The 27,845-nt window shown below is 40.5% G+C and overlaps 1 protein-coding gene across 1 annotated transcript in view; it reads left to right on the plus strand.

Moving 5' to 3' along the window:
• LARS2 (leucyl-tRNA synthetase 2, mitochondrial) overlaps positions 1–27,845 on the plus strand; it is a 167,550-nt gene that overhangs the window by 28,244 nt on the left and 111,461 nt on the right. Inside the window, exons 4-5 of the mRNA XM_021068636.1 lie at positions 4,239–4,330; positions 7,126–7,186. Coding sequence (XP_020924295.1) covers positions 4,239–4,330; positions 7,126–7,186 — 153 coding nt within the window. The remainder of the gene's footprint in view (positions 1–4,238; positions 4,331–7,125; positions 7,187–27,845) is intronic.

Genomic DNA, 27,845 nt, shown 5'->3' on the forward strand with positions numbered 1-27,845 from the left:
CTGAAGACATCAAAGAGGAAATTTAAAAAAATACCTAGAACCAAATGACAACAAAGATACAACACTCCAAAACCTATGGGATGCAGCAAAAAACTGTTCTAAGAGGAAAGTTTATAGCAATGCAAGCCCATCTCAGGAAACAAGAAAAAGCGCAAATAAACAAGCTAACTTTACATCTCAAGCAGCTCGAGAGAGAACAGACAAGACCTAAAGTTAGTAGAAGGAAAGAAATCATAAAGATCAGAGCAGAAATCAATGAAATAGAAATCAAGAAAACCACAGAAAAGATCAATGAAACAAAAAGCTGGTTCTTTGAAAAGATCAACAAAACTGATAAACCCTTAGCCAGACTTACCAAGAAAAAAAGAGAGAGGACTCAATTCAATAAAATTGAAATGAAAAAGGAGAAGTAACAACGGACATCACAAAAATACAAAGGATCATAAGAGACTACTATATGCAACTATATGCCAATAAAATGGAAAACCTAGAAGAAATGGACAAATTCTGAGAAAAGTACAATCTTCCAAGACTAAACCAAGATGAAATAGAAAAGATGAACAGACCAATCACAAGTACTGAAGTTGAAACTGTATTAAAAAACTTCCAACAAACAAAAATCCAGGACCAGATGGCTTCACGGGCAAATTCTATCAACATTTAGAGAAGAGCTAACACCTATCCTTCTGAAACTATTCGAGAAAATTGCAGAGGAAGAGATACTTCCAAACTCATTCTGTGAGGCCACCATCACCCTGATACCAAAGCCAGACAAAGATACCACAAAAAAAGAAAATTACAGGCCGATTTCACTGATGAACATAGATGCAAAATCCTCAACAAAATACTAGCAAACTGCATCCAACAATACATTAAAAGGATTGTACATCATGATCAAGTGGGATTTTTCCGAGGGATGCCAGGATTCTTCAATATCCGCAAATCAATCAGTGTCTGCAATCAATCAATATCTGCAAACAATCAATCACCACATTAACAAACTGAAGAATAAAAACCATATGATCCTCTCAATAGATGCAGAAAAAGCCTTTGACAAAACCCAACACCAATTTCTGATAACAACCCTTCAGAAAGTGGGCATAGAGGGAACCTACCTCAACATAATAAAGGCGATATATGACAAACCCACAGCTAGCATCATGGTGAAAAGCTGAAAGAATTCCTGCTAAGATCAGGAACAAGACAAGGATGTCCGCTCTCATCACTACTGTTCAACACAGTTTTGGAAGTCCTAGCCATGGCAATCAGAGAAGTAAAAGAAATAAAAGAAATCCAAACTGGAAAGGAAGAAGTAAAACTATCACTATTTGCAGATGACATGATACTATACCTAGAGAATCCTAAAGACTCTACCAGAAAACTATTAGAGCTCATCCATGAATTTGGCAAAGTCGCAGGATTCAAAATGAATACACAGAAATCAAGGGCATTTCTATATACTAACAATGAAAGATCAGAAATTAGGGAAGCAATCCTGTTTACCATCACATCCAAAAGAATAAAATACTTACGAATAAACCTACCTAAAGAGACAAAAGACCTGTACTCTGAAAACTGTAAGACACTGATGAAAGAAATCAAAGATGACACAAATAGATGGAAAGACATACCATGCTCATGGATTGGAAGAGTCAATATTATTGAAATTACTATACTACCCAAGGCAATCTACAGATTCAATACAATCCCTATCAAATTACCAAGGACATTTTTACAGAACTCGAAGAAAATATTTTAAAGTTTCTTTGGAAGCACAAAACACCCAGAATAGTCAAAGACATCCTGAAAAAGAAAAATGGAGCTAGAGGAATCAGGCTCCCTGACTTAAGACTATACTACAAAGCAACAGTCATCAAAACTGTATGATACTGGCACAAAGACAGAAATGTAGATCAGTGGAACAGGATAGGAAGCCCAGAATTAAACCCATGCACCTACAGCCAACTAATCTATGAAAAAAGAGGCAAGAATATACAATGGAGAAAAGACAGTATGCTCAATAAGTGGTGCTGGAAAAACTGGACAGCCACAAGTAAAAGAATGAAATCAGAACACTCCCTAACACCATACACAAAAAGAAACTCAAAATGGATTAAAGACCTGGATATAAGACCAGATACTATAAAACTTAGAGGAAAACATAAGCCAAACATCTCCAACATAAACGACAGCAACATCTTCTCAGATCCGTCTCTTAATGACAGTGAAAACAAAAATAAACAAATGAGACTTAAACTTAAAAGTTTCTGCACAGCAAAGGAAACCCTAAACAAAATGAAAAGACAGCCCACAGAATGGGAGAAAATCTTTGCAAATGAATCGACTGACAAGGGCTTAATCTTCAAAATTTATAAACACCTTCTGCAGCTGCATACCAAAAAAAACAAACACCCCCATCAAAAAATGAGCAGAAGGATTTCCCGTCGTGGTGCAGTGGTTAACGAATCTGACTAGGAACCATGAGGTTGCGCGTTCGATCCCTGGCCATGCTCAGTGGGTTAAGGATCCAGCATTGCCGTGAGCTGTGGTGTAGGTTGCAGATGCGGCTCGGATCCTGCGTTGCTGTTGCTCTGGTGTAGACTGGTGGCTGCAGCTCCGATTAGACCCCTAGCCTGGGAACCTCCATATGCCGCGGGAGTGGCCCAAGAAATGGCAAAAAGAAAAAAAAAAGAGCATAAGCTCTATACAGACAATTCTCCAAAGAAGACATACAGATGGCCAAAAAACACATGAAAAGATGCTCAACATCACTCATTATTAGAAAAATGCAAATCAAAACCACCTTATACCAGCCAGAACGGCCATCATCAAAACGTCTACCAACAATAAGTGCTGGAGAGGGTGTGGAGTAAAAGGAACCCCATTACACTGTTGGTGGGACTGTAAATTGGTGCAACCACTGTGGAAAACAGTATGGAGATTCCTCAGAAAACTAAAAAGAGAACTACCATTTGATCCAGCAGTCCCACTGCTGGGCATCTATCCAGAGAAAACCATGACTGGCAAAGACACATGTACTCCGATGTTCATTGCAGCACTATTTTTAATAGCCAAGACATGGAAACAACCTAAATGTCCATCGACAGAGGAGTAGATCAAGAAGATGTGGTACATATACACAATGGAATGTTACTCAGCCATTAAAAGGAACGAAATACCGGCATTTTTAGCAACATGGATGGATCTAGAAATGATCATGCTAAGTCAAGTCATCAGACAATGGACACCAACATCAAATGCTTTCACTGACATGTGGAATCTAAGAAAAGGACACAATGAACTTCTTTGCAGAACAGATACTGACTCATAGACTTTGAAAAACTTACGGTTTCCAAAGGAGATAGTTTGGGAGGTAGGGGGATGTGCTGGGGATGTGGGATGGAAATCCTATAAAACTGGATTGTGATGATCATTGTACAACAACAAATGTAATAAATTCATTGAATAATAAATAAATAAATAAAGGGCTAAGGGCAGAGGATCTATCTCAGACTTCTTGAGCTCTAAGATCCTAGGCTGCCCTGTTCTTTGGGAAATGGAAATGTCTCATAGGAAGTGATTCAGATTGGCTTATTGTATCCTTGAAAGGTGACTAGCGTGACTGAAGAGGTCAATTTAATTTTAGAGTTCCCACTATGGCATAGTGGGTTAAGGATCCAGCATTTCCACAGCTGTGGCATAGGCTGCTGCTGCAGCTCAGATTCAGTCCTATAGGCCTGGGAACTTCCATGTGCCACAGGTGCAGCCAAAAAAAAATTTTTTTTTTGATTTAATATAATGAATTTAAGTTTAAATTTCTATAACCACAGGCGGCTAGTGGCTAGCTACCCTATAGGACACCACAGCTTCTTAACTGCAAAATACTAACATGGGGTGAGCACTCTGAATGCCTTTGTACATTTTTATATAGGCCTATTTCTGAAATTGAAAGAAACTTTTTTAAAATTTCAGAACAAAAAACAGTTCGGGTTCATTACAGACAATACAGACAAGAAGAAAGTACAAAGTAGTCACGAAAACACCTACTCAGAGATAACTGCTCTTGGCACCTTCTAAATTCTCTCCTGTGCTTACGTTGTAGGTAGCCAGCTGGCTTTCGCAAGCATAGTTTGAAATCATCCAGGAAGGGATAGAATGCGTGCTCATTGCCCAGAAGAGAAGACTGATAAACACTTTAGCAATCTGCCATGGCTGATGTTTTTTTTTCTGGGTGCCAGGTCATCAATCCCATGGGATGGGATGCCTTTGGTTTGCCTGCCGAAAATGCTGCAATTGAGAGGAATCTACATCCGGAAAGTTGGACGCAAAGGTATGTGTTCACAAACATTTGCATACAGAACCCTTAAACAATTTCTTAACCTGTGCCTGGATATAGAAAGCAAAGCGTGCAAAGCTCTGCAGTCTTCCCAGCAACAAACAGGATTGCCTGTATTGGTGTTTGCCTTTTTTATGCAGACTTTAATAACTATAGTTATTCCCTCTTTTACAGATAAATAAACTGAGGCACAGAGAGGTTGAGTAATTTATTCAAGGTGATTAGCTAACAAGAAGGAAAGGCAGGATCTGTACCTATGTGGCCCGATTCAGGGGCTGTCTTCTTCATGGCTATGCTCTAGTGAAGGAGCAGACAAATTCTTTCTGTAAAGAGCCAGATGGTTAATGTTCTCAGCTCTGTGAGCCATATGGTCTGTCACAACTACTCAATTCTGCCACTGTATCATGACAGCAACCATGAACAATATATAAACAAATGGATGTGGCTATTCCAATAAAACTTTATTTACAAAATCAGCCAGGACCAAATTTGGTCCATGGAATTTGCCAAACCCTGGCCTAGCTTACGTCAACTTTATGCCATATCTGACCCGTTTTATTTGAATTATCACTTCCTCCTTTTTCCATCAATCCCTTTCATCTGCAGTTAACCTTAATTGGAAAAGTAGAAACTAGGGATTAGGAAGAAAAAAGAGATGCGGAAGGTGCAGTAGATATTTCTTTTTACAATGTATCCTTGGGCAAGATAAAGCAAAGGGAGGTGAAAGACACTGAGGAGAGAGTAGAACTGCCTGCCCTTTATACCTCTGAGGGGTGGGTGAGGAAGGGCTTTGTGAAAGGGCTGAGTGTGAGCCCAGAACGTTTGGCTGCATTCTGGTATAAGGTCCGCAAGGCTTTATCAGGAGAGAGAGGGCAGGGCACTGCTGCTCCGAAGATACATGGAAGCCTGAGGCATAGGTGGGACTTGGGGGGGGCGGGGGGGGGGGGGGGGGGTCTGTTCCCCTCGGAGAAAGCCACACCCAGAATAGACTGGCCATATGTTTCCTCGGTGAATATCTAAGTTCCTCTTGTTTTGGGATGATGAAGTTGAAAAATTAACAAAATTTGCCGAAAAAATTACAATTTAGAATTTGGATATGGCTCAAACTATGGTCAAGAAGATGAGACCTGTAGAAATTTAATAAATGTCATCCTTTCCTCCTCCTTTTTCCTTCCAATTGCAAATACTCATAAGGAAGAATTACTTTATAAATAACAAAGCATCAAAATGAACACACAAATGACTCTCCAAACCCTCTTCGTTGTTTCTTAGATAAGAATAACTAAGATTAAAGATTACTGTCTTAGTTAGCTGCTGTAACAAAAATATAGTCTGGGTGGCTTATAACCAGCAGAGTTTTATCTCTCACAGTTGTTGAGGCTGGAAAGCCCAAGATCAGGGCACCTGCAGATTTGGTGTCTGACGAGGACCCGCTTCTTCGTTCACAGACAACCGTCTCCCCTCAGTGTCTTGACTTGGTGGAAGGAGCAAGTAAAGGCACTAAGCCAATTACCCCCCCATAGGTGCCATCTCAAACTACCAGCATGGGGGAGATTAGGTTTTAACAGGGGGATTTGAGGAGGACGGATACAGTCTATAGCAAGCATTTTTCTGAACAATGCTTAACAGAAGGCCTGGAAGTAGAATAAGCTGTTGTTAGCTAAGCAGAGATCACCTGTCGAATTTCATGGTTTTTTCATATTTTCAGTCTGCTTGACCTGAAAGAGAACACAGTAGAAATGAATTAATCCTTTTTATCTAAATAGAAAAAAAGAGGACCTAAATATTGTCATATTAAGTGAGGTAAGTCCAAGAAAGATACATATCTTATGATATCACTGATGTGCGGAATCTAAAATATGACACAAATGAACTTATTTACAAAACAGAAACAGACTCACAGGCATAGAAAACAAATTTATGGTTACCATCGGGGATGGTGGCAGGGGAGCGGGCTGGGCCTAGGGTGGAGAAGAGATAAATTAACATAGATATGCTACTATATATAAAATAATAATAATAAAATTATATATAAATTATTATAAATAATAATGAAATAATAAATAAATAAACAATAAGGACACCCTGTATAGCCCAGGGAACTACATTCAATATCTTATAATAACCTATAGTGGGAAAGAACCTGAAAAAAAAATGTGTGTAACTGAATCACTTTGCTATACACCTGAAACTAACACAATGTTGTAAATTAGCTATATTTCAATTTTTTTAATGGTTAAAAAGTTAAAAATTTTCAAAAACTAAAAGAAAAAAATTTTTCTCATTTCATATTATATAAAAGCCAATTAATTCACTTCTCTTCCTCTTTTCCAATTGATGGAGAGTTTTAGGTTTTGATGGACAAAGCACTGTATGATTTCCTTTGGATTTCTGCAATTTGTACGTTAAGGTTTTTCTTTTCAGTTGCTTTTCAGTTTGTGAATGCTTGGCTTAAATTTGTACAGAATACAGACATGCAGATGGACTAGGAGTGCACAAATCAAACGGATTGCCTTTCTCAATGGGCAGGGAAAGTCCCAGTCCTCGGGGCCAAAGACTGTTGAAGTTTCTAGTGGATTCTGTAAGGGACCCAAGAATAGGTGTCTCCTACTATGCAGATATTTTCATTGATTCTTAGTGATTAAATTTTCTTGCCAGGGCAAAACAACACTTAAATCCCTTTGGAATAATCTAGACTTTTCCAGTCTCCCATTCACATTCTGAAAGTGTAGTTTGTTTATGGCTTTTCCTGTGTCTAAAATCCAAACTCTCTTTCCTTTGTTTTACAGTAATATCAGACACATGAGGAAGCAGCTTGATCGACTAGGTCTGTGTTTTAGCTGGGATAGGGTGAGTCACCTTTTCCCTGAAGGTTTTTGTTTTAACCAGGGTCCTGACTGATTGGCATGGAGGTCGGGTGGGAGGGGGGTGGCCTTACAACATCTGACTCCTCTTTGGGTTGGGAGGAGGACAAGGAGGGCGGCCCAAGCAGAAGGGAGATATTAGCACTCCACAAATAAAAAAGTATCCCCAGTGGATAATTTGCCTGCACACAAGTAATTTTCTGAGGGATTAAGCTAAGAGAGTTAACTTCTTATTTAACTTCACAGTTGGCTGTGATTTATGTGTAGCAAAAGCTTTGTACAAGGATTTCTCCTGTTTTCAGCAGTAGTTTATTTATTTATTTATTTATTTTGTCTTCTCCAGGGCCGCACCTGTGGCATATGGAGGTTCCCAGGCGAGGGGTCTAATCGGAGCTGTAGCCGCCGGCCTACACCACAGCCATAGCAACGCCAGATCTAAGCCACATCTGCAGCCTACACCACAGCTCACGGCAACGCCAGATCCTTAATCCACTGAGAAAGGCCAGGGATCGAACACACAACCTCATGTTCCTACTCAGATTTGTTAACCCCTGAGCCACAATGGGAACTCCATTAGTTTAAATAGACTGTTGGTATCTATGTAAAAGTGTTTAAATATCAATCCATGTGGTTCCTTTGGGTGGTTAGCTGTAGGTTGATGGATCATTTAGCTATCTTTTATTCCAAAATCAGAATCGAGGCTCATAAGAAACAGCCTTTTGGCATAAAATGCTCTCAAACTGTGTATTAAACCCCTGGAGAATTCCAGAGCTGGGAGGCGTTCAGTGAAGACCACTTGGGTTAGGAACACACTAAATATGGCTGAGCCCTTCCGAGCTCTGGCCAAAGACCACCCTTAGACACTGATGAGTAGTATTAGGTAAGGTGAAGCCCTGCTTGTTCTTTCCACCAAGGGCCCTTCCAATGTCGTGACCCCTCTTAGCATCCTATTTACTCCTCAAGATGCTTTTCATTGCTGGGCTGGTCAAGTTCAATTTCACATCCTTTTACTCATAAGGAAGCACCTGGAACAAATCCAAATGAGATCTCCTTCTCCCCCCTCCCCCACACAATTTCTTAAATGATTGAGATTTTAAGAATACAGTCAAAAAGGGCAGAAGTCAGACACAGTTCAACGGTTCCTGCTTTTTCTTCTCTTCCTTCCTTCCTTCCCTCCCCCAACTCCCCTCCCTCTCTCTCTCTCTTCCTTCCTTTCTTTCTCTTCTTTAGATAAGGTTAGGGGCTGAATCAAGTTCTTATTGCAGTATTGATGCCATTTTTACCACTACCTTGCAAGGTCACCAAGGTGTGGTTTGATGGAGGTGTGAAAAAGTCCTGGTACCTGGGTCAGGTTGTCCTGAGGTGCCTGTGGGGAGTGGCTGATAGAGAATGAAATGCATTCTAGCGAGGAGAGAATTGAGTAATGCCCCAGCTCTCCAGAGGTGCAACGGTAGAGTCCTAGAGGGCAGAGATGGGCTTGTTAACCCTCTAGGATTAGAACTAGCCTAGTCCTGCATAGGAACCATAAATAGTTCAAAAAATGAATGGTTTATTTTCTTGATTACCATAGGAGATTAGGAAATGCAGAAAAGCATGAAGTCCATATGTCATTGTGGTTAATTTAATGTCCTTGGTTACAGTTCCTTGTAGTCTTTTACTCTGACATTATAAAGATGTATGTAATTTACTTTTGCAAAGTTTAATTCATAATGCACATTTTTCATCTTGCTTTTTTTAACCTGCTGTTAATGACTATTTCATTTTATTAAATACTCTTTGAAAAAGTTGCTTTTTGTAGGTGTATATGTTTTCATCTTATGAAGACATCATCATTTATGTAACTTATTCCTTACTATGATACATTTAGGTAGATTTTAGTGTTTCTCTGTTGTAAAATACATGTTCTCAATCCCTCCTTAAAAAATCTGAAGTCCAGAAAGCTCTAAAAAAGGAAAGTTTTTTTCACAACTCATTTGACTGCAAATTCTGCCCTGAACTGATGTTTATCTCACTTAGAATGAATACTCATGTATTTTACTCTAAGAATAGTAATATAATTGATTACTGATTACCAAGTACCGGCCTAGATCTAGTTGGATAAATAGACTATTAACTTTTAATATCCCCATGGGCCTTAATTCCAAAGCACAATTTGACTGCCAGCATTTCAGATAATGGGTCTGAAGGGTTGTAGATTAATATCACTACTTCTGCTATTGCTAATAGTTACTGAGCAATTCCCACGGGCCAAGTACCCATAATTCCCTCTTCAGATCTCTAAAACCTCTAAAACGTGGGTACTTTTATTGACGTCATTTAATTGCTGGTCACCCGAGTGTCAGGACTGGGCTGCTCCACTGGCCAGTTTATGACTGTCGTGCTCACCCCTGCCCCCAATGCTTGGAGCAGAAATTTTAGAACACATTATATTTCCTTAATATGAATTCTCAAAAAGCCATGAACAAGTTTAGAGCTTATGGTACTTGAATTTAAAGATACTTAAAGGTGCAATTTGTCTGTATTACTTTGCTATTGCCAAATTATCCTTCATAAAGGTTCTACAAATTTACACTCTCAAGTTATTATATAGTTGTTTTCATCTGTAATCCTTATTATTAGTGATCAAGTTTTTTTCATGCAGTTAATGAATGTTTGAATTGGGGATGTGTGAATATGTACGATCTGATCATGTCTTTTGCACATATTGGAAGGGGATGTTTGTCCTTTTCATAATGATTTTCATTTTGTTACAAATAGTTTCCCTTAGTTCGTTGTTTGCCTTGCATTTTGTTTGTAGTGGGATTGTTGCTAGCACACAGATATGTACTTTGAGATAGATAAGTACATTTATATTTTCTCTCTAATCTTGTTTAATTTTTGCATTTAACTCAATCAGAATTATTTTAGTATATAAGATAAGGAATTCCTACTTTTTCTAAATAATCGTTTCTGTTTTTTATTTTTAGTCATTTCCTCATTGATTTAAAAAGCTACCTTTATTATAACCATCTTCTTTTATGCTGTTACACACCAAGTTCGATTTCTGTTCATTTGATACATTTCTATGTCATTACTGTACTATTTTTAATTATAATTGCTTTATAATTGGATTTAATACCTGGCAAAAGAGGTTTCCTCTTATTTTCTGGTATTAACAGTGCTATCCCTACTGTCTTGTGTTTCTATTTCCCTGATGTATTTTTATCCTTTATTTGTTGAATTCTCTCTTTTTTTTTTTTTTTTTTGTCTTTTTGTTTTTTTGCCTTTTCTAGGGCTGCTCCCATGGCATATGGATTCCCAGGCTAGGGGTCGAATCAGAGCTGTAGCCGCCGGCCTACGCCAGAGCCACAGCAATGCAGGATCCGAGCCGCGTCTGTGGCCTACACCACAGCTCACGGCAATGTGTTGAATTCTTTAGGTGCATCATTTGTAGATACAGTTAATTTAAAAAATTAAAAGATAGACAAAGCATATGGGGGAAACCTTTTAGCTAAGCTAGAATCTTTGTCTTTAACAGCGAAGTGTAAGGTATTTGTATTTACTTTTATAACTAGTATATCAGTTCTTTTTTTATTCTGCTAAAAGGTAGCTTTAACGGTTTTTTAAAACTATGTGTTTAGTAGTAACATAAAAATAAAACAGTATGTATTTTTGCTTCCCATGTAAGATAAGGAGACTAGCTAGAAGTTACATTTTCCACTTTTTTTTTTCTTTCTCTTTTTAAGGCTGTACCTGCCTTAAAGTTCCCAGGCTAGGGTCAAATGGGAGCTGTAGCTGCCAGCCTACGCCACAGCCACATCAATGCCAAATCCAAGCTGTGTCTGCGACCTACACCGCAGCTCATGGCAACACCAGATCCTCAACCCACTGATCAAGGCCTGGGATCAAACCCGCATCCTCATGAATACTAGTCAGGTTCATTACTGCTGGGCCACAATGGTATCATTTTCCACTTTCTAAATCTATTTTTTAGAAGTTTTTTGGGAATATTCTGAGATTTTAGGTCTAATTTCTTCTTCTTATATTTTTTCTGGTCAGATGTCATTTCTTAAACATAGATCTTTGCTTTTGGTTTTAAAGTCAATATTCACAATGGTTACCTAAACTGAGTGATCCTTAACTAGTTTCAGTGTTCAGCAGACCTCTTAGAGCTTGATTGTCCATTTTTAGAATTTAGATTTGTGAAGAAAATTTTAGATTTTTTTTTTTTTTTTTTTTTTTTTGTCTTTTTGCCATTTCTTGGGCCGCTCCCGCAGCATACAGAGGTTCCCAGGCTAGGGGTCGAATCAGAGCTGTAGCCACTGGCCTACGCCAGAGCCACAGCAACGCGGGATCCGAGCCGCGTCTGCAACCTACACCACAGCTCACGGCAACGCCGGATCGTTAACCCACTGAGCAAGGGCAGGGACCGAACCCGCAACCTCATGGTTCCTAGTCGGATTCGTTAACCACTGTGCCACTACGGGAACTCCTAGATTTTTTTTTTTAGTCCTTGCTTTAAATCTTCTAACGTTACATGTTATTTTCATAACGCAGAATGGTTTTCGTTGCTTTCACCTATGACCAGCAATTTATTGAGGGTATTGAAGTCTTTTTTCTTTCAGATATCTTTAGTAGACCTTGATCCTTGATCTGCTATCTTAAAAAACAAACAACTACAGGAGTTCCTATCGTGGCTCCATGGTTAACAAACCTGACTAATATCCATGAGGATGAGGGTTCGATCCCTGGCCTCTCAGTGGGTTAAGGATCCGGCATTGCCGTGAGCTGTGCTGTAGGTCACAGAGGTGGCCTAGATCCCACGTTGCTGTGGCTGTGGTGTGGGCCAGCAGCTGTAGCTCCGATTCAACTCCCTAGCCTGGGAACCTCCATATGCCTCAGATGTGGCCCTAAAAATACAAAAAAAACCCAAAAACCGACAGAGTTGCAGGAAGTTGCACTATGGACCCTTCACCCACCTTCCCCCATTGATGATTACATTTCGTATAACTACAATATAACATCAAAGGTAGGAAGTTAACACTGAACATTACCATTAACTAGAGTACACATCCTACTCGGATTTCACCAGTTTTTATATGCACACACTGTGCATGTATTATATGCATATTTAATATGCATATATTATTTATATGCATACACTGTGTGTGTGTGTGTGTGTGTGTGTGTGTGTGTGTACCAGTAGTTAGTTCTGTGCAATTTAATCACATATGTAGATTTATGGAACCATCACCACCTGACCCACTGGCCTCTGATGGAGAAGCCTAAGGGCAGCCCAGATCATCTCTTTGTAATAGAGTGATCTTTCTACCCTCATTTTCATGCTTGTTAGCTTCCTTCTGTCAGTACCTTTGCCATTTAAAATTTTCATCGGAGTGTAGCTCAGTGTCCATCCTTTCACTTTAATTTTGCCTGGTGCTCGATGACCACTTTTGGTTGCAGCCCAGGTCTTTCCTCCTGGCACTTCTCTGGGCTCTCTTTCTCACAGATTCCCCAAGTGGGCTCTGTTCACCATCCTCCATTGTTTTCACCATCTCTCTCCTGATTTTGGTCCCTTTGTTCTTCTCTCTCTTTTGGGAGAATTTCTCGCGTTTGCTTTCCACATCACTGATTCGGTTTCTATTGAATCAGGGCTGCTTCATATGTTTTCTAATGCAGATAGTGATTTTGCTATGATGTTTTAGGTTAATTTTTGGTTTTTTTCATCTCATTCAGTTTCCATTTTCTTTTTTAAGCCTCTTGGCCAGGTGCTTTTTTTCTTTTTTTAATTATTTTGCTATCTTATCTCATTTCACAGAACATACATATTCAGAAATTTTCCTGAGAATTTAGGTCTTGAAAAATTGCTTTTGCTTCTTATAATGAATCTTTTTACAAGTTTGGAATGCATGTTCTTGTTTGTTTCAGAATCTTTTCATGGAACCTTATACATTTTTTCCCCTGTTTTTCCTGAGTGAGATAGACTAGTGTATCACTTAAGAGATCCATCAACCTGAGGGCAGCAGAGTGGAAGCTCTGTCATGGTTTCTGCCTCACTTATTTCTTTTGGGGTTTGGGGAACCTACTGCTCCTGGTGCATCTTTCTCTTTGGTCTGATCTTTACCCAGGTGTGAGGTGTGGCGTCACAGATACCCTAGACCATGACTGCCACCTGAGCCACCACAGCCAGAGGTATGGGGTTTATGGGCTTTCCACCTGCTCCATAGCCAACTGTCCTCTCTGGACTTGCCCTTTCAAATAAGGGGGTTCCAGAGCCCTGCTTCTCAAGAACCCAGTCAGTCCTTAAGAGAGGGGGGTGCTGTTTGTCTTATGGTATTTTGCTTCAACCTGGTCCCATCTGCCAAAATTCCTTGATGTTTCTGCATGTCAGTGGCACCTCTGTTGTTCCTGGTATTGGTGCAGACCCCTCAACCCCCATCTTTATATTCATTTTAATGGGAGTTACAGAAACAAGTTTATATATGTATTCTTGGGCTCTCTTGCCCATAAATCTACCAGTGCTTTTTGATAAAACCTTTATAATCTGTTAGGTCATACAGAGTGGCAAAGTGAAGAAGTAGAGGAATAGTTTATTTAATTGATGAGGAAAATCTGTGTCCTTTGCAAATAACATTACTAAAATCTCATAATAACTGGATAATTAAGCAGATGGCTAGCTGAGAATTAATAAAATATTTTAAAAATAAGATGACTCAGAAATGTTCTCTTCCTCCCCCAGATGGAGAAAGCGAACTTGAAAACCTGGGGCACGGCCTCATTCTTCCTGCCTTTACCGGGATGGGAATCCCTGTAGGAACGATCCAGCTCTGGATCGGCATTCTCATCTTTCTTACATAAAAGGCTTAATTTCTCTGAGTTTAAAAAAAAAAAAAAAAGAAGATGCATTTCTGGAATTAAAGCATTTCTGGTGAGCCAGAATGATAATCAAATGATGTCTTTTAACTCAGCACGGTGTTTCACTTTTGCAGATATTATTCCCCAAACAGCTAGTGTAATCTTGAGATGGAAAGTAAGAAAATGAAAGTGGAATTTGAATAGCTGAACATCTACTAAGGGAAGAGTAAAGAGGAGATAAAATTCCAAACTGTGCAATGAGAGAGAAAAGATGTATATTTTGTTGAGCACTTACTTTGTGGAATTAATTGGTAGCCTTTCTGGAGAGGTTGTGACCTGCATTCTATTCTCATGGGTTCAGGTTATGGCCTTGGCGATCATGCACTGGTCCTAGGGGATGGCCCTGTGAGTTCCTTGTGACAGTGACACAGCTTTGGAGTTGTGTGGAATGGTCCACTGGGGCAGGCGTGTCTCTGACTTTGACCTCTGCCCCCTCACCAGTGCTCTGGTGCCTAAGCTGGTTCTAGACCAGACCTTGGCTATGAATCTTGGTTGGAGTAGACACTGGAGCCTGGTTTATACCAAGAATCATTTGGTTAATTGTTTGGGAACAGTCCCTAGGAGTTCCATTCAAAACCAGCCAAGTGTATGAAGGAAAAAAAAGTCCAAACCAGATAGGATTCAAAGCAATGCCTGTGGAATCTGCCAAAGCAGGGCTTCATTTGTTGTTTATGGTGCATACTGAGCAGTCCCCAAACACTCATACTCCAGTGTAAACTCAAAGCAGGACAGAATGGAAATATATTCCAGGCCAGGGAAAAATGATACTTGGATTAACTTCTCTCCTTTACTAGAGTCGTCAAGAGTTGCCACTTGGTTGAATTTCTTCATTGTGGCAATCTTAGGAGTTTTTATATGCACTCATTCTCATTAGATTTTTATTTCCTGTGTTTGATTTCCTTCTCATGTTTTTACATTAGTCTTTTTTCCTTCTTTTTTTTTTTTTTTTTTTTTTTTTTTGGCTGCATCTGAGACGTGCAGAGTTTCCTGGGCTAGGGATCAAACTGATGCCACAGCAGCTACCCGAGCCACTGCAGTGACAAGGCCAGGTTCCTAATGTGCTGCATCACAAGAGAACTCCCGGAGTTCCCGTCGTGGCGCAGTGGTTAACGAATCTGACTAGGAACCATGAGGTTGCGGGTTCGGTCCCTGCCCTTGCTCAGTGGGTTAACGATCCGGTGTTGCCGTGAGCTGTGGTGTAGGTTGCAGACGCGGCTCGGATCCCGCGTTGCTGTGGCTCTGGCGTAGGCCGGTGGCTGCAGCTCCGATTCAACCCCTAGCCTGGGAACCTCCATATGCCGCGGGAGCGGCCCAAGAAATAGCAACAACAACAACAACAAAAGACAAAAAGACAAAAAAAAAAAACCAAAAAAAACTCCCTACATTCATCTTCTGATGCCCAGTAATAATACTGATGACTTGCCCATCAGTCCCTGTGGGGCCAGGCAAACACAGGGAATTACTGCCCCCAAGACAGTCGTCCACCTAAACAAACTCAAAATGGCCCTGGCCTGTTCCTCGAAGGCTGTGTGGGCTAGAGGGATGGGGAGTGTGGTTATCTTAGAGCAGTGGATGAGGCACATCTGAACTGTGCTCTGTTAAAATTTTTATCTGGACAGGCTTTTGTGATGTTGAGCTTTTCCACATCTTACCCATCAATCTACATAACGTTTGGGGGCTACTGAGGTGTTTGTAGCACCTCCACCATGTACACAGATCTCTACTTCCATTTATCTCTCTTTCCCTGCATCTTTCTGCCCTCTCACTGTTCTCTTTCCATTCCCTTGTTGTCTCACATCCATTTTCCTTGATTCACCTACTTGTCTTTTCCTCTCATCTTGACTCTCCTGCCTCTTTTTTTTTTTCTTTTTCTTTTTTTTTTTTTGGGAAAATTTTCAATTTAAACTAGAAAATTGAGAATGGTATAGGGAACTCCCAAATACTCCTCACCCGGCTTCATCAGTTGCTATTACATGACCAACCTTACTTGCTCTATACCCCTCTGCTCTGAATTATTTTGCATCAAGCCCCGGACATCACAAAACCTCATCTGTAGAGTTCAGTATGTATGGCTAGAAGATGAAGTCTCACTCTTTCCTCCCCTACCCTTCTTGCCTGCCTGCCTTCCTGCCTTCTTCACAATTCCATTATCATACCTAAAACAATTAATGATAAAATCGTGGAATACCAGTCATTTTGTAGATTTCCCTGGTTGTCTTGTCATTGTCTCTTTATACCGTAGGTTTGTTAGCCTGTTCTTCTGCTGGTCTTTGTTAACCTTTTTGTTTGCTACTCTCATGTCATTATCATGGTTTGGAAACAGTACCCTCTTTTCATCCAAAACATGCAAGCTCTTTGGACCATACCCGCACAAGTTTCTTTTCCAAGACAGCGTGATTTGTATGATTACAAAGTGAAAATTATTGTTGCTTCAAGGCCCTTATTTCCTTGGAATTTTATTTACATAGAAGATAGGCATATGGTAGGAAGGATTAAATTCCAAGAAATGATGAGGGTGCCAGGATAATGGAAAGATTCATTTTTAACACTTTTTCTTTTAAAAGAATTTAAAGAATAGCTTAAAACAAAAAGAATTCCGGGCAAGTGAATGCCTAAAAACATGGTCAGGAAGATTTCCATTGTGAGAGCTCAGAGCTGTGGTTGCCTTGACAACATGTCCCAGGCCCTCGAAGTGTTTGACTCTCCGAGTCCTCTTTCAAGTCCTTACAGAGATGAAGCAGTTTGTCTGATAGGTCTCTGGCTCTAAATTACTTGCTTTCCTTCAGAATCAGAAAATTAACCTTTTTTTGGAGGTTTTCCCTTTAGTTGGGAGGGAGGAGGCTCTACCTTTGTTTTAGCTGAAATATATTGGCAGCTTATCTCTGGTGCTTTCATTTAAGGGAAGACTGGTGCTGGTGCATAAGGTTCAAAACTTTAGTCAGAACTTTATGATCAGAAACTATGTCTCAGGAGTTCCCGTCGTGGCGCAGTGGTTAACGAATCCGACTAGGAACCATGAGGTTGCGGGTTCGGTCCCTGCCCTTGCTCAGTGGGTTAACGATCCGGCGTTGCCGTGAGCTGTGGTGTAGGTTGCAGACACGGCTCGGATCCCGCGTTGCTGTGGCTCTGGCGTAGGCCGGTGGCTACAGCTCCGATTCAACCCCTAGCCTGGGAACCTCCATATGCCGCGGGAGCGGCCAAAAGAAATAGCAAAAAGACAAAAAAAAAAAAAGAAAGAAACTATGTCTCATAGTGAATACCTAGCACACGCACAGCTGGCCTCATTCACAGCTGTGCAAGCTCAGTATTTACCAGCCTAAAGCATAGAGGTTAGTCTTTTGTTGTCGCAGTCAGAATAATGTTCTTGGACTTTTCAGCCCCAACTAAAGGCGGAGTTCTCTTGGGACAGCTTAGTAAATGTGGCTTTTCTTTTTTTTTTCTTTTTTCTTTTTCTTTTCTTTTTTTTTTTTTTTGCTATTTCTTGGGCCGTTCCCTCGGCCTATGGAGATTCGCAGGCTAAGGGTCGAATCGGAGCTGTAGCCACCGGCCTACGCCAGAGCCACAGCAACGCTGGATCCTTAACCCACTGAGCAAGGCCAGGGACCGAACCCGCAACCTCATGGTTCCTAGTTGGATTCGTTAACCACTGTGCCACGACGGGAACTCCAAGGCTTTTCAAAGAAGTAGTTTGTTTTACCCACAGTTCTCACTGGTGGTCATGAGCCCTATCAGGGGTGCACACTCTGGCTAATGGGAATAGAATTTCCCAAATTAGTGCTTGTTAAGTGCTTCTAGAAGATGGGATCTTGGATGCTCATCCCTGAGGCTTGGATTTTGGTCATAGGTCTTGCCATTCACACGTGGTGGGCATGGTCTCGTGCCCTTCTGAGCTTCAACTTCTTATGGTTATTGAAGAGATTAGATCACTAGTCAAATACTTTAGAAAATAAGCATGCGAAACTTCTCTCCCCTGGCTGAATCAGGTCTCAGGATCAGTTCTGCACAATAGCCAGTAGAAGCTTTTTTTTTTTCTTTTGTCTTTTTAGGGGCACATCTGTGGCATATGGAAGTTCCCAGGCTAGGGGTCAAATCAGAGCTGCAGCTGTTGGCCTACACCATGGCCACAGTAATGTGGGATCCAAGCCACATCTGCATCCTACACCATAGCTCACAGCAACGCTGGATCCTTAACCCCCTGAGTGAGGCCAGGGATCAAACCTGCATCCTCATGGATATTGGTCAGGTTCATTACCACTGAGCCACAATAGGAACTCCACCAGTAGACCCTTTGACAGAGCAGGTGCCTGTGGGTGTATGACACAAGGTGCTCTGAGCATGTTGGGAAGCAATATCCAAAAGGTATTGAAGACAAAGTTGTTACTCCATGAAAATAATGAAGATTATGGATGTGTGTACCTATACCAGTGGTTCTTGAACAGTAGTGAGTATCAGAATCACCAAGAGGGCTTATTAAACACAGATTTCTGGGCCCCACCCCCAGTGTTTCTGATGCAGTGGGTCTGTGGTTTTGTTTTTCTGTTCAGAAGAAAGATCTTAAGAATGATCGTGTTCCCAAACCCTATTAGGTAGGAATCAAAATGCAGGCCTCCCATCAGTTCTTTCTGACATAAGGTAAAGCATAAGTGAATAATAAAAACAAATTTTTTAAAAATAGGCAATGTTTCTGCAAGTTCAAGATTATTTTTAAAACTTCCTTCATTGTGAAATATTAGATTATGAATAGGCTGGAGCATAAAACATGTATGGAAAGCTTAATACATTATTGGAATGTATAGCCACCACCTGGCTGAAGAAATAAAACCTTAGAGTTCCCGTCCTGGTGCAGCAGAAACAAAGCCAACTAGGAACTATGAGGTTGCGGGTTCAATCCCTGGCATCGCTCAGTGGGTTAAGGATCTAGCATTGCTGTGAGCTGTGGTGTAGGTTGCAGACATGGCTTGGATCTGGATCTGGCATTGCTGTGGCTGTGGCTTAGGCTGATAGCTGTAGCTCTGATTAGACCTTTAGCCTGGGAACCTCTATATGCTGCGTGTAGGGCCCTAAAAAGGCCAAAGAAAAAGAAAAAAAGAAATATAACCTTGTGGTGCCCAGAAGCTCTCTGTGTGCCCTTTTGTAATCACAGCTCCATCTCTCCCCATTACCGCTGCCATCAGGAACCACTCAGACTGACATTTACGATTATCACTGCCTTATTTTCAGTCCAGTTTTCCCACCTACATGTGTTTTTTATAGTTACATAAATGGACTCAGATAGTGTGTGTTCTTTTGTGCCTAACTTCTTTAACTCAACATTTGTTTCTCTAAAGTTTCATTATAACATTTTTTCCCCATCATTCAGAACAGTTGAAAAAATAGTGCAGTGAACATTCACTTGCCTTTCACCTAGATTCAACAGTTGTTTACATTTTGCCATATCTGCTTCATAGTGTGGACATGGTGGCCATTTGTCCCTAAGTAAGTTGGCATTTATGTCCGAAGGTTTAAGATGTCCTCCTGCATTACCGCAATACCATTCGACAGCTAATAAAATTAATAGTAATTCCATGTTACTTAATATCCAGTCCACATGTGAATTTCCCAGTTGTCTCATGAATGTCTTTTATAGCTGTTTTTATCCTAGTCAAGTCTCCTATATTGCTGTTCTACTGCAATCACAACGAATTACCACAAACTTAGCATCTTAAAACAACACAAATTTGTTATCTCACAGTTTCAGTAGATCAGAAATTCGGGTGAGAATAACTGGGTCCTTTGCCTGGAGTCAGTGTTTTGGCAGAGCTGTGTTGCTTACTGGATGCTTTGGGGAAAATCCGCTTCCTCCCTCATTCTAAGTGTTGGCTGCATATCATTCCTTCATGCTTGTAGGAGTCGGTCCTCATTTCTTTGCTGGCTGTCCTCCAGCGACCAGTCTTTGCTTCTTAGAGCCTGCCTGCTTTCCATGCTTTCCACATTGAGACAGTGTTAGGTCCCACAGGTTAAAGGCTTAGTGCTACAAGACTTTCCTTCTCCCCCTACTTTTTATGCCAATCATTTAAGTCTAGTTGTTACCAGTGCTTCTGATCAACTGGCTGTAAGTCAGAGGTTTCCACAGCCCCTCCTTGATTAACTTGCTAGAGGGGATTCAGGAAGTTCACATAATTCAGGAAAACAGTCTACTTTCTAGATGACTGATTTATTCTAAAGGAAATCAAAGGATACAGATCAAGAAGTACATAGGATGAGGTCCAGAAGGGCCCTCAGTAGAACTTCCTGCATGTTACCATCCCAGAGGCTTATGAGTTTTTATAGGAATTCCTGTGGTGGCACAGTGGTAACGAACCCGACTAGTATCTATGAGGATGCGGGTTCATTCCCTGTCCTTGCTCAGTGGGTTAAAGATCCAGTGTTGCCATTAGCTGCAGTGTAGGTAGCAGATGCAGCTCAGATCCCAAGTTGCTGTAGCTGTGGCGTAGGCTGGCAGCCATAGCATCGACTGCACACCTAGGCTGGGAACTTCCATATGCCATGGTGTGGCCCTAAAAAAACAAACAAAAAATGTTTTTCCAGCAATTTGGTGGGTGTGACTGAAAGTCCTAGCCCTCTAACCACTTGATCTTTCTGATGACCAGCCCCATCCTGAGGCTGACTAGGAACCCCCACCCTAAATCAACTCATTAGCATAAGGTTGGGTTGGGTTGGGTTGCTCAAAGAAACTTCAGTCAGGAAGTTCTAATGATTTTGGAGAGCTTTGTGCCAAAAATGGGGACAAAATTCAAATATATTTCTCATATGACAGATTTTAATTCCTGAGGTTTGTTTTAGGACCCAAGATTTGATTTGTCTTGGTGTCTTAAGAATAAAATGTGTATTCTGCTGTTGTTGGGTGTAGTGTTGTATAAATGTGAGTTAGATGCTGTTGGATGATGTTGAAATCTATTTCCTATCTATACTATGAGTTGTTTCAGGAAGTTACTGAAGTCTTCAACTGTAATTATGGATTTTTCCATTCCCCTTTCATTTTTACCAGTTCTTGCTTTATGTGTTTTACAGTTCCGCTGTTTGGAACTGTAAATACATTTAGGATTGCAATGTCTTCTTGGTGATTTACCTTTTGATCATTACATAATGTCTCTCTCTGTCCCTCGTGATTTTCTTTGCTCTGATTTCTACTTTATAATGTTTTACTTTGAAGTATATGAAATATATATGAAGTACATTTTACTTTGAAGTATGCATGAAACATATGGATAATATAACCACTCCTCTTAGTCTGCTTTATCTTTATTAATATAGCCTCTCTTCCCTTTTTTTGACTTTTGCTTGGTATATCTTCTTTCATCCTTTTACTTTCAATTGACCTGTATCATTATGTTTGAAATCAATTCTGTTTAAACAGAATATATTTGGTTTATGCTGGTTTTTAAAAAATATATTCTGTCAAACTTTGGTGTATTTAGATAATTTACATTTAATGTAATTATTGGTATGTTAAGCCATAATTCTTCCACTTTATTTACTTTCTGGTTTCTTCTGTTTTTGTTCATTTGTTTCTCTGTTTTTTCTTCCTGCCTTTCTGTGAATCACTTGAACTGTTTTTAAAGTTCCGTATAGATTTATCTAGAGTATTTATCATTATATTCCTTTTTTGTTGTTGCATTAGGTATTACATTACATATATAATGTGTCACAGTCTGCTGGTAAGGTTGTTTTATCAGTTTGAAGTGTAGAAACCTTGCTTTACATGCCTTTACTCTTCGCCCCGCCTTGTAATATATTCAGAAAACTCAAGAAAAAGTCTCTTGTATTTACCCCTGTATTTGCTTTTTTTCTTTGTTCTTTCTTCATTCCTGATGTTTTGAGATTACCTCTTTTGTCATTTTCTTTCTGCCTAGAGAACTTCCATTAGCTATTCTTTTTTTTTTTTTTTTGTCTTTTCTAGGGCCGCTCCCTCAACATATGGAGGTTTCCAGGCGAGGGGTCTAATCGGAGCTGTGGCCACCAGCCTATGGCACAGCCACAGCCACAGCAACACGGGATCTGAGCCACGTCTGCAACCTACACCACAGCTCATGGCAATGCCAGATCCTTAACCCACTGAGCAAGGTGAGGGATCGAACCCGCCACCTCATGGTTCCTAGTCGGATTCGTTAACCACTGCGCCACAACAGGAACTCCTCCATTAGCTATTCTTTTAGGGCACACTTGCTCATGACAACTTCTCAGTTTTTCTTCATCTGAGAATGCCTTGATTTCCCCTTTATTCTTGAAAGATAACTGCATTGGGTATACAATTCTAGGTTGACGGCTCTTTTCTTTTAGCACTTGAAAAACCTACCTCTTCTTTCTGGCCTCTGTGGGTTTTTTTGTTTGTTTGTTTGTTTCTTTTTGTTTTTGTTTTTGCTTTGTCTTTTTTGCTATTTCTTGGGCCTCTGCCTCGGCATATGGAGGTTCCCAGGCTAGGGGTTGAATCGGAGCTGTAGCCACCCGCCTACACCAGAGCCACAGCAACTCGGGATCCGAGCCATGTCTGCAACCTACACCACAGCTCACAGCAACGCTGGATCATTAACCCACTGAGCAAGGGCAGGAACCGAACCCGCAACCTCATGGTTCGTTAACCACTGCGCCACGACGGGAACTCTGCCTCTGTGGTTTTTGATCAGAAACCTGATATTTTTGAAATTATTTTCTCACTGTAGGTAAGACATTGTTTCTCTTTGGCTGTTTTCAAGATGTTTTCTTTGTCTTTAGTTTTCAGAAGTTTGATTACAATGTGTTTTGGAGCGGATTTCTTTAGGTTTATCTTGCTTGAGGGTTTACTCAGCTTCTTGAATATGAAGGCTTACATTGCTGTTCCAAGTCTGAAAACGTGTAAGCCATTATTTCTTCAAATACTTTTCCGTTCTACTCTCTTTTCTCTTCTAGTGACATGAATGTGAACTCTTTCATTATAGTCCCACATGCCTTGAGGCTTTGTTCATTTTTTTCTATTTTCTTTTTTGTTCAAATTGGGTAAGTTCTATTGTTCTGTCTTCAGGTTCACTGAATCTTTTTCCTCCATTCCCTCCATTTCTGCTGGTGGACCCAAACATTTAATTTTTTGTTTCAATTATTGTTATTTTTTTAATGGCCACACCCAGGCCAGGGAATCCAAGCTGCAGGTTGCAGCTGCAGCAATGCCAGATCCTTTAACACACTGCCCTGGGCCAGGGATCAGAGTTGTGCCTCTGCAGCAACCTTAGCTGCTGCAGTCAAATTCTTAACCCACTGAGCCACAGCAGGGGCTTTTGTTTCAGTTATTTTGTTTTTTAGTTCTAAAATCTCCATTTCATTTTTACAACTTCTCTTTCTTCGTAGAAGACTTCCTGGTAATTTCTCACTGAAGCATTTTTATGACTGCTTTAAAACTCTTGTCAAATAATTTTAACATTCTGGTTATCATGGCGTTGGCATAAGTTGATTGTCTTTTCTCATTCATTTTGAGATTTTTCTAGTTTTTGGTATGGCTAATAATTTTCTACTGAAACCTGGAAAATTAGGGGATTTTTTTAAGACTCTGAATCTTATTTAAACCTCTTATTTTAGCAGTTCTCCTCTAATACTGGTTTAGTCGGTATAGGAGACACCTTCTTTTTATTTCCAAGTGGACATGGGAGTCTAGGATCTGCATGTAGCCCATCACTGACTCTCCAGGAAAGGAAGACCTCCTTGTTACTGCTAGGTCACCTTGATACTGCTCCTTACTGTGCCTTCAGTGATATCACTGTGACTAGAAAGAGGCACCTTATGACTGTCCATGTGGACACTTCTGACATCATGAACAAGTGTTTGTTACTGCTGAGCAGAGATGAGTTCCCTGACTTTCCATTTGAACTCCCCAGTGCTGTCCCATCAGGGAGAGAGAGAGAGAGAGAGACTCCTCCTTACTGCTTGTGGAAGTAGAAGTCCAGCCCTTTTCTGTGGTCTCCACTGACACCACCAAGGGGGTTGGTTGTTCTTTAGAGTCCAGTAGGGGTAGGAAAGTTCTGACTCTCCACTCAACCTCCTCTGACACCACTCTGATGCAGAGAGAGATTGGAGTGCTTTGTTGTTGCCTCCTGAGGTTGTTAAGTCTAGACTCTTCATTAACTTCTTGCTGGTTGGGGTAGGGCTGTCATTTTTTTTCTGTGGTGTTGACTGGAGTAGAACAGTTATTATGTAAGTTCTCTGTCATACTAGGCTATCCCTTTTCATGTCCTCTGGCTAAAGAAAGCAGTCTTTTTTTTTTTTTTTTTTTCTTTTCTGTCCCTCCCTTCTTTTCTTTTCTTTTCTTTTCTTTTCTTTTCTTTTCTTTTCTTTTCTTTTCTTTTCTTTTCTTTTCTTTTCTTTCTTTCTTTCTTTCTTTCTTTCTTTCTTTCTTTCTTTCTTTCTTTCTTTCTTTCTTTCTCTCTCTCTCTCTCTCTCTCTCTCTCTCTCTCTCTGGCTTTCTTTTCTCCTTTTCTCTCTCTCTTTTGTCTTTACTCCTTGGCATTTCTGGCTTCATTAACTCTGGTTTGGGGACTTAGGAGGCAAAAAGAAAATCCATGGAACTCGCCACTTTGTCATTCTTTGGGGGCCAAGTTTCCTAATTAGTCTGCCTTCTCTTCTCAATTTATTGAAGTCTTATATTTGTTTTATACATATAATGTTCAGGGGTTTTAGTTGTACCTAGTGGAGGGAACAGGGGAAAGCGCCATTGATTTCATCTTCCTAGAAGAAGATGGCATGTATAGTTTTAAATTCCCCCTTCTTGTGAGATTCTGGTCTGTACTTCCTCACCCCTAGTCTTTCCCTTAAGCCTCATTGGACTAAAAGATCTTCAAAATACTTTTCTATGCTTTTTTCTAAGTTTATAGTGTAATTTCTTGGCCTGTGCCTTATATGAAATCTTTCAAGCTATGATGGGTTTCTCCTACTCATTCCTCATGGAGCTTGCAGGCAGCAGAACAGCTCATTTGGGGCTATCACTGTTTGCATCCATGGAACTGATGAATTGCTATTTCCTCTTCCTGTGGACCCATGTCCGTGCCTAACAAATATTCAGGGAACCTGGAAAACTCACGTTTCAAAAATATCATTCAGGCGACTTTGCTCTATTGATCCTGAAATTTTCAAGAATGTTGCAGATAAAATTAATGTTCTTTTCCTTCCAGAAAAATGGAACAATTGTAGAGTGCTAGTTTTGCTTGGATAGTGGAAATACTGGCATCTGCCCAAGTAAACTGATAGCAAATTACAACTCAAACCCATTCATCTCATCTGTGGTTTAATGGTGAATTTTCTGTCCCCAGCTGTCTTGTTAGAAAAGCTGTCTATATTGTTGGCCTGCCTTGGTGAAATTCTTGTCAGCTGGCAAAGAACAATTACCAAGAAATTCAGCAAATTGTTGCTTCTTGTCCAATTATGGATAGTTCACAGAATCTTGCATAGTTTGTAGCAGGAGACAGCTTTTGGGTTACCATAAAAATGACAATGCTCAAAAAATAATGGTCAAGAAAATAGCAAAAAGAGGAACTTACTCATCAAGCTCAGAAAGATAGGGTGAGTTGTCTTTAAAACTGTAGAGACCGTGATTTTCCTTCCATTAAGACTCATTCTCTAAATTGGCTTCAAGAGCACGTAGAACATGAACCTTTCAAATTACTTGAAAATTTAGCTGTAGCCCTAGATTTGAAAAACAAGACCTTTAAGAATAAAATGCACGCTCTATAAAAGCAGTGTGTCTAGCATTTGTCATTTTCAATTTTCATTAAATGCTCATTTTCAGTCTAAAGTTACTCCTGAGATGAAGAAACATAATTACATAAAAATGAGTTCTTAGACAAATGTTAGGCTCATGATTAATTAATTACCCTGATATTAACACCTGTTCCCTCAGCTCTGCAAAAAAAGGAGAACAGGGAAGGTAGAGGAGGCCAGAGGCAGAAATTCAGCAAAGATGGAATTTAACAGATGGTTGAAGGAAGAGGGATGAGAAGACAGGGCCAAACGGACAGTGAGGCTGCAGTCCTGGGGAATAACAAATAGTTTAGGAAGGAGGAAGCAGGGCCATGTGGTCTGGGCTGGGCCTGTTGATGACAGAGAGATGTTGGAAAAGATGCAGATGAGATGGAATAGAGCAGAACCCAGAGAGGTGGGAAGGGTGGTTCTAGGGCCTGGATACCTCTGGGAGTTAAGGTTGGGAATGGATTGCCTCTTTTCTCTCAGACACAGATGGGAATGACTGGGGCAGGAGTGGGGAAGACAGTTCACAGAAATTGTGTAAGAGAAGAGAGACTGTCAACAGGCTTAGTGTAGGTGGATTTGACTTCATGCCACCTGATCCAGTGCTGATCAGTAAAAGTCTGGAATAACCCAGTGAGTAATGAACAAATGGAGCCCCGAGGTGGGTGGGAATTCCCTTTTTTCTGTTCTCTGTGCCTCCATTGTCTATGACTGTAGCTAGTTACCGAGTGTCCCGGCATAACGACTAAGTAATAGTAGACTCTTAGGGGATGTTTTCTCACTGGTGGATTAAATGGGGAGAAACACAGAATTCTGAACTAGTGTTATTCCAGGGAGCTGCGAAACCAATCTCCAATGTGTCTGCTTTTGAAAAGCCATCATTTGTTTTTGATGATGTAGAAGTTGCCAGTGGAGAGAAATGTGGTTCTTCATTTGCCTGTAGAGGTTTGAAGGTTCTGCATACAGGTTTCTTAGAACACTTTGTTCTGTATGAATTGGGGTGACATTTCTCATGTGAACCTACATTTGACAACATTTAATATGAATAAGCCAGACTGGTTCTGAGAACAAAGACATTCTGCTCTTTTAGAAAACCTGTTATATTTAAGAAAATTTGCAAGGACTCTGCCTCAAAGCTTTAATTTGTTTCTAAAGTGTAGTGACACTGACATCCTGAATTTTGATATTTTCTTGCTTTAATGAAGATTTATTGAGCACCTGCTGTGCATGCATACTGGGCCAGACAGTGTTGGAAAGCCTGGCTCACCATTTTCAGACCCCTTCATCCTTACATCAGTTATAGCATCCTAGTTTCCAGATGAGAAAGCGAGGCCCAAAGAGTTGAGTCAGGGTTACCAGTGAGTCCACAGCAGAGCCATGGATTTAGTCCAGGACTCAGACCCTGATCTTCAGCCCGAGTCCCTTTCGCTCCTTCCACCCACTGTCCTTCTCTTGCTCTCAGTTGCTGACAGTCTATTTAGGAAGGTGAACAAGACTCGGGGACTTAAATAATGAGCCAAAAATCTGTGTTAGGTCCTAAAAGATGGAGATGTACTTGGCATTTAAGACTCAGCCAGGGAGTTCCTTGGTGGCTCACCAGTTAAGGATCTGGTGTTGTCACTGCTGTGGCACACGTTCGATCCCTGACCTGGGAACTTGAGCATGCTGCAGGCGTGGCCAAAAAAAAAAAAAAAGACTTATCCAGGCAAGAGCGTGGACAGTGAGCCTCCCTATCATTCCCTTGTGTCCCAGGCGGCAGGCTAATTCCACACCCACACTGTGAGGAAGGGGCCTGGTGATTCTTAGATACCCTTGGGCCCCTGACATCACCATCCTTCTCTTATCTGTGTGCTAAGCATTTGCCAGGTACATATATCAACATTTTCTCATTTAAACTTAGTATCCATCCCAGGATTTGGTCCAATTATTGCCCCCTTTTATAAATGTATTAGTTGTCTTATTTGCTGCAAATAAATTGTCCCAAATCATAGTAGCTTAAATCAATAAGC

This window comes from Sus scrofa, chromosome 13 (genome assembly GCF_000003025.6).
Source record: "Sus scrofa isolate TJ Tabasco breed Duroc chromosome 13, Sscrofa11.1, whole genome shotgun sequence".
NCBI classification, from domain to species: Eukaryota; Metazoa; Chordata; class Mammalia; order Artiodactyla; family Suidae; genus Sus; species Sus scrofa.